Source organism: Thalassophryne amazonica, chromosome 22, assembly GCF_902500255.1.
Source record: "Thalassophryne amazonica chromosome 22, fThaAma1.1, whole genome shotgun sequence".
Taxonomy (NCBI): Eukaryota; Metazoa; Chordata; class Actinopteri; order Batrachoidiformes; family Batrachoididae; genus Thalassophryne; species Thalassophryne amazonica.
The window spans coordinates 7,842,263-7,855,837 of record NC_047124.1 but is presented as its reverse complement, the minus strand read 5'-3'; the positions used below and the strand labels follow the sequence as shown (position 1 = coordinate 7,855,837).

The following is a 13,575-nucleotide window of genomic DNA, read 5'->3' as shown; positions in this document are numbered from 1 at the left end:
ATATGTCACGTTTCCTGTTAAAAGGGAGTTTTCCTTCCCACTGTCGCCAAGTGCTTGCTCATAGGGGGTCATTTTGATTGTTGGGGTTTTTCTGTAATTATTGTATGGCTTTTGCCTTACAATATAAAGCACTTTGGGGCGACTGTTTGTTGTGATTTGGCGCTATATAAATAAAATTGATTTTATTTGATTTGATGTCCTTTAAAAGCACACTGTTACAGGCAATTTTTAAGTCTAATTTAATAATTGTTGGTTTTATATTTCAATCATTAGTTTTTTCAACTTTCCATCCAAAACAAGCGGCATTATGGGACGTGCAAAGATTTGGTCAAGAGACTATTAGGACAATGTGGCTCTTCTTCATTTCTTGAAATTTGTGGCCTGCAAATTTATGTCCAACAAGTTGAAGAGCTTTATATAATGCTGTGTTAATTTGACAGGTTGTGACATAGTTACTGATGTGATTCTCATTGCCAAGAATAATAAAGCTAACAAAATGCCATTCCCATTTGATTTAAAATGTTTATAATATGATTTGAGTTTTAAAGTAGACAAAAGTATTCTCAGTCATGACTTTATAAGGTGGTGTCCAGTAGATCCATCAGTGGTTTTGGGGGATCTTCAGTATGTCTGGACTTCTTGTTGGGCAACTTCTAGGAAGATCTGCAGCTGCTTCATGCAGTGGTCTGGGAATGTAGAGGAGAGAATAATGACATGGATCAGACAGTTCAAAGCTTAAGGGCCCAGTCACACTTAGCACGAATGAGCAGGAAACAAACTGAAAAAAGCAAAACTTCGAGGCGCAGTCGGGAGGAACAGATGTTCAGACAGGTCGACTACATAGAATGTGGGTGAATCCCGCCTCAACTGCTTACGAATGCAGTGCTAATGTAGTTGGAACACAGTACGAATACCCAGAATGCAGTAAGAATAACAAGAATGCACTTGAGTGCCATGCAGTGCGGTCCAATCACCACCGGAAGTCTTAATGGAAAGCAAGCAAAGGGAGGGGCATGGTAGAGTGAGCACTGTGGTCTGCTATGTTTTGAAGACCTGCCGTGTCTTCCTGCTGGAAGTCAGATGATATCCACCGTATGAACTGTGAACATGGAAACCAGGGTTGTCTGACAATTGCACAACTGCAGTGCATGTAACCGTGTTCAGAGTAGTACGGCCATCAGAGCACAGAACGTGCACACCCACAACCATTATTACCACTGTGGCCACCGGTAATAGCCACCAGTCCGTGGTATATCACAGTAAACCCATAATCAGGGGACCCTGGACACATGTATCAGTACAAATATTGGATAATATACGTAATTCAGAGGGGAGGTAAGGCAGGTCCTGACAGTAAAGCATTACACAGCAGCTGCACGCTCCTCTGGTGCACGGTCTCTCACACTCTCTCTCTCTCTTACTCCCACCAGTCTGTAATATAAGGTTATTATGGATATAACACCTCAATGAGATGTGTGCGCTGCTCCACGGCTCTGTAACGCATTGACTCACAGTGACACACGGTGCATTTGGTTTAATTTTGTAATGTTCACGTCTAGTTCACAAGATATATGCATGCCACAGACAATACACATAATATTTCCGATCCGCAACCCAACCAGGATGCACAGGGGTGCAGTCCGGGACATGCCGGCAGGATAAGACGTGCCTGACTGCAGCGAATGTCTCTCGAGTGCAATCAAACTGTTCTGAAAGCTGTTTTGATGCCATGAGAGTATTTAGAATGCAGACAGACTGCAGTTGGAGTCTACCTTGACTGACATTTGATATTTTTCCACTTTGACTGTGCCACAAATGTTTTGACCATGAGCAAAACTTTTGGGGCTGCCGCACGACGGTGCCCAACTGTTTAGACTGCTCTGAGATTGCTGCACGATGTTTCCAAATGCACCTCGACACGTCCAGGTTGTGGGTCAAATTTTCATTCGGAGGGGATTCCGCTTGTAGTGTAACGGGGGTATACGTTTCATGGCTGGTTGTACCTGATTTTATTGTGGATTGATTCATGATTTCTTTGAGGCATCACATGAAATACAAACTGGTACATGGAATTTTAAACTGTCCAGTACGTTTTCTACTTGAAATTTTCAGTTGGCAGAAAACTCACTTAAGGCACGTCTCCATTTGTTGGGCAGGCAGGAGCAGTAGATGGTCACGTAGTAAACTGGGACCCCAGTCAGTGTGAGAGCCAAACTTTTCCCTGTGTTCCAGGGGTCCGAGTACAGAGAGACACCCACAATGAAAAGGCAAACCGCTGGGAAGATGACTGTGATGACAATTGGGACCTTTGGATATCAACACAACTTTAAGTTAGAGTGGAAAAGTGAAGTCTTACAGGTCGATGGTTTAATTCCTGACACGCTCACCTTGAAAGGTCTCGGGTGAAGCGGGAAGCGGTATCGATGAAGGAGCAGCCCCAAAGTTACCAAGGAGATGAAAAACCACTGAGCAGCTGAGGTGAGGTTGATCAACTGGTAGATCTCTCCAGTGATTACTGTGACCAAGATAAAGGGGTACTGCAGATATGAAGAAGACCCAAACACAGACTTACTCAGTGAAGAACTGTTGATTTTAGCCCTAATATTATGAGATACAACAGAATCAAATCAAGAATGGATTTACTTTTGGAGCCATTCACATGACTCCTGATCTAGACATGCTTTCTTGGACACTTGGACCATAATATTTTGATCTTAATTTGATTAAGACCACATTTCTGAATTAGAGCCTGTCGTGTCAGTGGTATTTTCTGATGACCTTAGTCCAAATAAGATCAACATCAGAGTAAGACATGTGGAGACCTGAATCAGACTCTGACCTTCTACTCGGGTTTTATCAACATTTAGCTACACATCAGATGGAGGGGAAACAATGTGGCTGTGAGTCATTAATCAGACTCTGTTCTATAATATGTAAATGGGAATATGAATGAAATATTCTATAAACGCCATAATCCAAACATAGTCTTATTTAGAATAAGGCCAATAGCTGGATTTTTACTGTCTATGTAAACTGAGTCGATGTTAAATTTTGGATTGGTAAGTTTAAGTGAAATGGATGTTGTCGCGAATATTTCATATTTGGAAAATGCATAATTTGGTCCTTGTGGTTCTAAAAGTTGATAATGTGCTGTAATGAACTATTCTTTTCAAAAATCGGGTAATTTACACATATAACAGGAGCAATTTAAGTACAACCATTGTTCAGGTTTTTCTGACAGTTATTTCTTTTTCTTGTTCCTTACAGGATAACTTGCAAACTTATGGATGTCTTTTGGGGGAATAATTTTGGAGGGTTAAGGTTTTCTATTTGGAAAAAGATAGAGTTTGCTGAGAATCAAGAATTTAGATTTTATTCTTCAGAGATGGCTCAGTGTCTGATTACTACCACCAGAGGGCGCTGTTGGCTGATAACTGACTGAGCTGCCTGCTGCAGATAGATAGCTGTTACTGTCTGGGAAAATGGGAATACTGATCCCAAAAATACTAATAAACCAGGTTACCAGTAACAGTATGGCGGGCAGAGGTGTGCGTCTGCGGATGTGGATCATTGAGAAGAGCACAGGCCAGTGGCCCTCTCTGGATCCCACAAAAAACATCCTGCAACACAGTCAGGCTAAAGTATCAGGTTCTGTCATGATTAACTAAATGCGCACATTACAAGGTAAAAAGCCGAGTGTGACAGCTTCACCTGGGTGATCCAAAGAGGGTGCCGTTCAATGTCCCCAGGCACGACAAGGCCACCAGTACAGGGACAAGAAAAGCGATCCAGTGGAGTGTACGATTGGCAAATGTCTGCAGAGACGAGACCATCGATTAGTAAACTGTGTGTGGGTGTGTGTGTGTGTGTGTGTGTGTGTGTGAGATTGTCGTACTGACCACAGCCACAGCATCAGACAGTAGTAGCTCAGCAGGCGTGATCACCGTGTAATAGGCCGCATTAATAAGCACATAGAAGACGGTCACAGTCACCATGGATAAGATCACAGCCAGAGGGATGTTTCTGATAGGATACACACACACACACACACACAGGCTTCTTTTCTACACAAGGTGTTTGGAAATAACTGAGTGGATGAGTACCAAGGTGGCACCGCATATGGCTGCCTCAGTGTTTTATGCGCACCCTATAGTGTGTTTTTGTGTGTTACTTTTGTGAATTGAAACGGTTCCCAGATCTCTTTCACCCACGAAGAACTCATGACGATCAGGGAAACAACACCAGCGGAATTTTTTTTCCCATCTTTCTCGAGACCAGTGGATTTATTGGGCATCTTGGCCAAAGATGCCCTCACCCTGGCCCTCGCAGTGAAATGCTGGAAGAAGTGGAGATGCACCGGTGCGCTTGTGCAGCTTCACCGACGCGGTCACTGTACACCACTTCCAGGCAGCATGGTGTCTTTCTGGTTAGCACTGTTGCCTCACAGCAAGAAGGTCATGGGATTGATTTTGAATGTTCTCCCTGTGTTTGCCTGGGTATCCTCCAGGTGCTCCAGTTTCCTCCCACATTTAAAGACATGCAGGTTACGTTAATTGAAAGCTTTCTAATTGTCCAGGTCTCCCTTGTAAAAGAGATTTCGATCTAAATGGGACTAACCTGGTTAAATTACAAAAAATATATAAATAAAATATTAGTCTCCAACGTGCACTCTCTGCAAAATGGACGAAGTCCAGCTATTGGTGGTGTAAACCAGAGGTTCTGCTATATCTGCAACTTTGTGCTTTATGGAGATGAGGCTTTGTGGATCAATGCAGGACTTTCCGCTATAGCTGCCAGGCTTCAACTTTCCAGAGTGGACCGAGATGCAGGACTCTCCCACAAAATGAAGGCTGGTGGAAACTGTTTTTATGTCAACAGTGGCTGCTGTAATGAGGTGACAGTGATCCAACAGCATTGCTCTCCTGATCTGGAAACTTTTTTTTATTAAGTGCAAACCATTCTTCTCGCCCTGTGAGCTCTCCTCATTCATTCTGGTCGGTGTTTTCGTTCCACCACAGGCCAATGTACAGGAGACACAATGCACGCTCGCTGACCAGATACTGTGTGTGGAGCAAACTAATCCTGACTCTTTATAGTTACTGCGCTCTATGACTTTAACAAAGGTAACCTCTCCCACAAACTCCCCAATTATAGGCAGCTTATTAAATGTCTGACCAGAGAGGAGAGAATGCTGGATCACTTTTAGACAACTATGAACAATGAGTCTGTGAGGCTCGCCATCTTCCCATTTGCTCTACTCCCATGTCATCTACTCTCATTTCATCAACACCGGATTTTAACAGTTTTCCCATTTCATCTACCTTTGTCTAAAAGTGCAGTTTTTATTATTTTTATTGTATTATTTTACTTTGCACCTATGTGTGACTGATATCTTTCCCATCTTAACAACTCAGCTTAATCTGTTGTGGGTAGTCAGGAGTCTAAGCAAAACATAGGCATGAAAGCTTTCATCCTTTGATCAAGATCTGAGTAATAATTACATTAAATGCACAGATGTGACTGATAATCATCACACCTTAGCAAATCACTTTACACCTCTAAAAAAGTAAGTACCTTCGGCTGCTCCCTGCACTCGGGGTCACCACAGCGAATCAGAGGTGGATCTGCATGTTGAATTGGCACAAGTTTTACGCCGGATGCCCTTTCTGGCACAAGTCCACATTATATGATGAAATGTGGCAGGGCTGGGATTTGAACCAGGAACATTCTGCACTGAAACCAAGTGCACTAACCACTTGGCCACAACCCATGCTCACATACACCCATTTGCAATGGGTGAAGCCTTGGCCTGGAAGAGAGGCTATCATGTCATCCCCAACCTTTTTGGATTGTTTCCAATCACCTGTCCCATTTCATTACGGTTTATTTATTTAACAGTAAATATAGGTTTGCCTATTTGACTCTTTTTACTTGTTATAGAAGTGTTTTTTTTTTTCTTATTGCTTATGCACCAGTAACACCACATCAAATTCCATGTATGTGCAAACTTCCTTGGCAATAAATTTGATTGTGATTCTGAGAGCAGGTGGGAAATACCTGTTTGGATTGATGACTTCTTCTGAGACAAAGTTCAGATAAAACCTGAAGGAAAACCGTAAAATTCATCCATAAACATGTTTTCATGTTTTTTGCCTCTGTCAAGGATGTGAACACACATAAAAAATTAGTCAAATCTCAACAAAACTTGGTACAACTGTCAACCTTTTCAAAACAAAGGACTTATTTAATTTTAGCAATGTCGTTTACGATTTTTTTTCTTTATAGTAAGATGGGCTTTTATTGTAATTTGTCTTTTTAATTGATTTCTCAACATTTTTATGTGATCGATAAGAAACTCCGATTTTCCAGTGTAAGTTATTTATGGTTGAAGCCTTGGCCTGGAAGAGAGTTCATCAGGTGGTCCCCAACCTTCTTGGGGTGTTTCGATCCCTAACCACAACACCCTACATTGGCGGGTCTGTACTGACTGGCCAGGTCACTGCCCCTCTCTTCCAGACTTCCAGCTTATGTCCTCTCTCTTGTGCCAGAGCCAATGGGAGGCTTCTTCCAGCCTACAGACGGCTGCCTTCCTCAAATGGCCTCTCAGTCCCACCTTTGTCATTAGGTTCCACAAAGATTGAGCTGGGAATCCTCAACATCCAACTTTCACTGTCATCAGCCACGTTGTCTATCCCTTATTCCGGCAGTCTTAGACAAGTTGCTGGTATTTGGCTTTTTTTCCCTCGCTACAGCTTCCTACAGGATAGTGGACAGTACCGCTTCTGGGAATTGGAGTTTCCTCCCGAGATCGGCTTCCATTTCCCATCTCTGGGCTGACTGCAGGAGATTCTGCCCAGCTTGGCTGTGGATGATAGAGCTATGGCCCTCTTTCACAAAGACAATGGTGTCAAGCAGTGGTCTTGCTTTGGCTGGTCGTTTCTTCTTCCTCTCTTGCTCAAGAAGTTCTGTGAGCACTGCCAACACCTTGTTATGGCGCCACCTGCATCTCCCCTGTCTTAAAGTTATTTTGCACCTTGACAGAATGTGCATCATTATACCTTTGTTGCCACACAACCAGCACAACGGGTCCTCCCTCATCCCCCACCTGTGCAAATTGCCTGGGGTTGGTAAGGTGTCGTACACTGCTCAGAGTAGAAAGGATATCCAGAGGGGCTCCAACTGCTATAGTTCACGCCATGTGATGGCTCTCCTGTGGAAGAGGTTCCACTTCATCCAGGCTGCTTGAGTTGCGAGCTTGATTGATTTTGCTCTTCTCCCTTCTTGAAGGTTTTGGACTTCCTCCTGGATCAAGGTTCTCCTCTCCTTACGAGTGGACTTTGACCACCTCTGGAAATGCGCTGTTTCCAGGTCCTGTCTTCCAGTGCTAGGGTTTCCAGTGAGGTCCTTGGTGAGAATTTTCTGGCCAGATAATTGTTGTGCTGGTGCCACTTGTGGCTAGATCTTATTCTGACTCCAGCTTCCCTGTTGCGTTGGTCTTGAGAGTCTCGATATGTCAAGGACAGTATGCACTTGGCAGCTCTGAACTTCTCCACCACTGAGACCCAAGGATGTAAAGCTCGGTGGTACTGCCAACCATCTACAAAGGTGCTTGTTGAATTTCCTCTCATTTCTTCAACAGCTGACAGGGGCACCTCATACACAGTAAAAAACCACATGAGTCTTGAGAGAAGGGCATGTTGGTAAATCCAGCATTATATTTCCCAGGCAGGCTTGACTTGTCAATCTTCCTCAACCACTCTTCAGCTTGTTTTGAGGTGTTGAAGATGCTGTTCTTGTCTGACAGGGAATCGTCATACCACTTTCCAATGCATTTAATTGGGTTCCTCTGGATGTTGGGGATCACTTCCCCTTGAACAAGTACTAGGTGATATCACAGTAAAGTCATCCATGAATGCCCTGATAACTGGCTGTTGACAACCTGCAGCAGAATTTGCCCCCCTTGACTTTGTACTCGCAGCGGAGATGATCCGGTTCATTCCCATGATGAACAAGATGGGAGACATTGTGCATCCTGTCACTATCCCCTTTTCCAGTGATTGCCACTTTGTTGTAAACTTGGCGGACTGGAATCGTAGCTTGATGTCTCTCAAGTAGCTGGTGATCATGCCCTGGATGTTATGAGGAATGTGGTAGTAGTCCAAAGCAACTCGGATCAAGTTATGGAGAATAGACACATATGCATTTGCAAAGTCAAACCAGACAACTGTTAAGCTGCCTTTCTTCTCCTTTGCCTCTTGGATGAGTTGGCTGAGGACCCCTGTATGCTCCAAGTGCCTGGAAAACCCTTCACCACCCTTCTGGATAGAGGTGTTAATATATCCATTCTGGGTCATGTAAGCGCTGGCAAGCACAGAAAAGAAAATCTTTCCTTCCACACTAAGTAGAGAGATGGTCCGGAACTGGCTGATCTGTGGGGATCCCTGTTCTTTGGGCACAAAGCACCCTTCTGGCCTTCTCCAGCTTGTTGGTATGGTTCCCTTGGACCAAATTACCTGCATAAGCTTCCACAGTAGGGGGAGCCTTATTTTGCAAAGATTTGAAATTTAATGCTCTGAGCCCCTGAATAGGTTCCGATTGATAGAAAACATGCTGTGTAAAATTTTGTTTGTATAAATACATTTTTAGAGGCAGCTTAAAAAAAATTCAAAAGCATTGAAATTTTGCTATATTTTCATGCTGTGTAACACTATATTAACAAGTAAGAGCCCATTATTTCTTCCATGCAGTCATTCACATTTCTTCGTATCACCATACTCATACAGTTAAAAAAAAAAGATTTGATACTGGTGCCAGGATACGATTATCGTGATACATGAGGGATCGTTCTGCCCCTGTTGGTTAGTTTACTTAATCTTTCAGCCAGATATTCACTAAATTGTTTTTAAAGTGGCCCTCATGATGCACTGTATGTTTGCTCACCATCCACCATAGGTGTATAAACCATTATAGAACGCCAGCGATAACTTGTGCAGTGACGCTACGTCAACATCAAAACCATTTTGGAAATTCTCTGTCTGCCCTGCAAAGAAACAGACAGGTTTTCTGAAAATTGTGAATAAATTCACTTTTACAAGACATCATCAACTGCAACATGCATCAGGTCCTTCCAACTTTGGACAAAGCGATGACACCGGGGACAATGATGAGGATCAGGGCAAATCAAAGTCAAGGTGACCTGAGTGCGAGATGCCATGGACACACTCCAGCAGTTCACTGCCATCACGAGCGCTGAAGGGACACAAACAGCGGATTAGACAGGCGATCAAACGCATCCTGGTCTTACATGTTGGCACTGTGGGCATCAGAGGAAGAGATGTTCACTCAGTCCGAGGATACTGACGAGTTTGACAAGCACTGTGGGAGCAGCACAAGGTGCAAAGAACGGCTCCACCACGTAACGCCCGAACGCCAGGGCCACATAGGAGGTTGCAGCCGGCCTGTAGACAGGAAATATCTGTGTTACATACTGCTTATGATGGCATCAATTTTCTGTCTGTAATATCAAAGAGCCAATAAACCTGATCAACAGAAAGTCAACCCAGAGGTATAAGAAGGCAGGTAGTGGCCCCAGTGTCTCCAGCAGATAGATGTAGTGGGCCCCTGACCTTTTAAAAGCCAGCTTATGTCCTCTGGTGCCAAGTTCAGCGTAGCACAGACTTCCTGCCAGAGTGGAGAAACAATTTACACACGGAATCTCAAGTGACAATTGTTTATTAACCCACCTCCAAGGGTGGCAGGAGGGTACTGTGATTTGTTCCAATAAAAAAATACACCTGTTGTTCATGAAGATCAGCTGTTCTGAATATTTTTTCTTCTTGGAACCCCACCCTACTTGTACCTAAGAACACCCCGTGATGTGCACGCAAGCCAAACTACATGTAAACATATGGCTTCAAGTGCACAAGTCAAAGTTAATTATTTTCAGCTGTTCATACATTAAAAATAAAGTCAAACTGCATTATTATTACATTGTCTAGGTCTGGTTCCCAACCTGGAGTCTGAGCTCCCCACGGGGGGACACCAGAGACCACAGGGAAGTGTGCAAGGGTTGCATCTGCTCTGAAGTTGTCATTTAATGCACATCGTGACTGATTTACAACAGCTTTGTCAGGAGGAATGGAACAAGAAAGTTTCTGAATGTTTATCTGAATGGTCTGCTTCAAATGACACAATTACAAAGCTGTTTGAAGGTCAGATGGGGGAAGGGGGGCGCTCTGGATGTTGCAGTCTTTGTCTTGCTTAACTCCAACCAACCCAACAATGGGTAAAGACGTAGAGCGTTGGCAAGACGGGCGTGATCTGGGCAGGGCGCAATAAGCCCGAACATGTCCCCACCTCAATGATACCAAACAAGCTAAAGCTAACAGTGTAAGCCTGGCGCTGGTGTTTTATTAATGTATATTATTTGTGCGCAGGGCCGTTGTTTTATAGCACGTGATTTTGTAGTAGAGCAGCTAACTGCCCATTTAGAGGAGAATTGTTCAAATCATCATACAAGCGTGAAACGTGGCAAGAATATTTATATTGGAGTACTCTTCAAAATGTGCTGAGTCATGCAAAAATCCAGGATGGCTGCTTGTAGCAATGATGAAAATCAAAATTTGACATGAATGAAACAACAGATTTGAATGATTACAGTGTGTATTTATGTATTTTAGTATTCCAAAACATATAATTGATGTTTCTGAAGTGAAAGATATATGTACATATGTAACTAGCATAAGCTGAAATGTTTACCACAAGTTTCCATTCACTAATTTTTTTGTATTTTATATTGTAATATTGAATGATGGCAAAATTTTGTCATGTTAAAAATCAAAATGGATCCCTTGTCATTTTTGTCCAGTTTTACTGCCAACTACTAATATGGTTTATGACTGCACTTAAAATGTTTTATACCTGTTATGATGGAGAAAATTAAATGTTTATTTATGCTTGAAATAGTGCAATGTCGTAATATTTGCACATATTCATTTTAGAGGCAGAAAAAGATCTCTTGAAGAGTAATGGCAAAATCAGGTTTAGGTTTTCAAAAACAAATGGATTAACCCAATTAATATTCACTCAGGTTAATTAATCATTTTCACAGATGTCAGAAAAAAAATGGAATTTTGACTTGGAAATTTGGTGGCCACTTTTGTAGGCTGCCTCAAGTGGTTATTCACGGAACTGTAAGATTTGATGTGCATTGGTGCATGCAACCTGTCGTGTTCTGATGCCTTCCTATTTTTGTAAGAAGAACTGGACTGTACACAAACACATACAGAAGGTGATCTTACTCATTTCTGTTGTGGATCTGGATTCAGATGTCTGTCTGGAATGTCCCCAGTAAAATGACATGATCGTTGTTCCTTTGCTGCTTGTGATTTTGTGATTTTATCATTTTAAAGTTGTGAATACAAATGTCAAAAATGATGATTGATGATTGTTCTGGGCAAAAAACTAACAGTTCTTCTGTTGCTGACAGGAGGAGATCCTTATCAGTTCGATAACAACCGTTTTGTATGGAAACGTGGTGTTTTGAAATCAGTGTTGTTGAGTGTTATAAAGGGTGTTCCTCAGGGCTCAAAACTGGGTCCATTACTTTTTATCATTTATATAAACAGCCTTACCGTGGACACAGTGGTGGCCAAGTAGTCTTCGTGCACTTGCTTCCAAAACAAAAGAGTTCTGGTTGAAGACCACCTGTGCCCATTCTCTGTATAACATGGAGTTGTATCAAGATGGCTATGTGGTGTAAAACGTACCAAAATCAACATGCACATTCATATCAGATAGCGGTGACTCCTCTGCATTAAGGGTGAAGCCGAATTAATGTAGTTTCTATATAAACAGGCTTTGTATTGGGGTATCCTATACAGTCACCTTTTTTATGCAAATGACACTTTAATTTATTCAGCAAGAACTCAAAAGATGCTTTTAACATGACTCCAAGTAATTAAAATAACCTGAAATCGGTTTGAAACACTGCTCAGGCAAAACTTGTGGTTTCAAATACTTAAGAGAGCTCCTAAGGTGCCAAACTGGTAAGAGTAGTGAGGAGGGCGTTTAAGAAGCCTAAGAGTGTCTTAAGCAGAGAAGCTGGTGGAAAAGACAGAGAGGAAGCGGACATTCTTCGTATGTAGGATGACAGTGGGTCACTAACACACTACCAGCTTGATCTATGTAATTATTTTATTTTAATTTACCATCTTAATGCATTTATAAATGGTTTAGGTTATTGTTATATTTACACATTAATATTATCATTCTTTTTATTATTATTATCAGTATTATTGATATTATTTTATGGTTACTTCTATTTTGTGATTGGATTTTTAAATGGACCACAATGGAAATAAGTGTTTTCACTTTCTTGTGTCATGCATGTAATTTTAACATATTTACAATTATATTATGTACTTACATTGAACTTATTAATAAATTCACGCACCCACGCACACTTTTAGTATGTAGATAATTGGCATGTGAATGAGATACATTCAAACATCTTCAAGCTGTGTAACAATTCATTTTGTGGTGAATTGCATGTTTTTTGGCACTCTGCCATGAGGAGGCGCTCTTATTTTTCAGATAAAACAACACAGGGACGGCATCAAACACGATACACTTTTCACTTATGGTGACAACATGGTGACAGTTAACTCACTAAACCAACTGAATCAAAAAACCCCCACAAGAAATCAGTAACACTAATGACTGTTAAACTAACATGAACCACAATAACAACATTTAAAACTCCAAAACCCAGAAATCCCATAATGCATTGCAGCACAAGAATTTACAGGTTTAGCGACCGGCCCGGCGATCACTCCAATTTAAATTTGCTGAGTATCATCATAATGACATTAGATTATTTTCACAATTACGCATTTCTTAATGTAGTTATACGATCGGTTGATTTTACTGTTTATTCATATGTAGCAGTGCAGAGTGCATTAATTTTTTTTCACTTCCCCTTCCCTTTCTGTGACAACCAATCACAGCTCTTACAGGACCACGTCATACCTAGCAACGTGGTCAACCCTGCCTCCTCACTAAGATAGGAGTTTCTGTCAACTCCTTGCCCAGAGTTGCTCTCAGACACCTCTTGGGGTCTCTCTTAGGCTGGGAGTCCTTGCCAGGATATTTTAGGCTAAGTTAGGAGCTTTTTGAGAGGACTTTGAGATGCACCGAGCATATGGACCCTGATCTACAAGGAGAATGGACATATCTTCATTGAAGATATAAATGTCTCAATAATGATGTTGGACTTATGAAGACTGCAAAGATCGAGGTTTCTTACCGAACAAGGAGAGGACCCCACTTAGTGTCCACACCAGCAGGGAGAGCCCCACGCTGCTACCACTGTTCATCAGGACTCCTTTAGGTGCGATGAAAATCCCGCTGCCCACCACTGTACCAGCGATGAAACAGACAGCAGACAGCAACCCAATTTCCCTCCGAAGTTGCAACTCTGCCTTCTCATCCTCCTGCTTCTTCATCTTTTCCCCGGCCATGTCTCTGTGCAGGTTCCTTTCTTAAGCTGAGAACGAACCAAACATCTCAGCAACA

The 13,575-nt window shown here is 42.2% G+C and overlaps 1 protein-coding gene across 1 annotated transcript; it reads right to left on the bottom strand.

Annotated features, from left to right (window-relative positions):
• Positions 1–2,108: 2,108 nt before the first annotated feature.
• On the bottom strand, positions 2,109–13,370 carry LOC117504450 (cystine/glutamate transporter-like). Its single transcript, XM_034163922.1, has 10 exons — positions 13,307–13,370; positions 9,343–9,458; positions 9,197–9,249; positions 8,941–9,035; positions 6,058–6,102; positions 3,900–4,023; positions 3,712–3,815; positions 3,524–3,620; positions 2,388–2,537; positions 2,109–2,306 (listed from the first exon to the last, which is right to left on the bottom strand). Exons 3-10 carry the CDS (start codon positions 9,239–9,241, stop codon positions 2,109–2,111), a joined length of 858 nt encoding a protein of 285 aa, XP_034019813.1. The 5' UTR covers positions 9,242–9,249; positions 9,343–9,458; positions 13,307–13,370.
• Between the last annotated feature and the right edge of the window lie 205 nt (positions 13,371–13,575).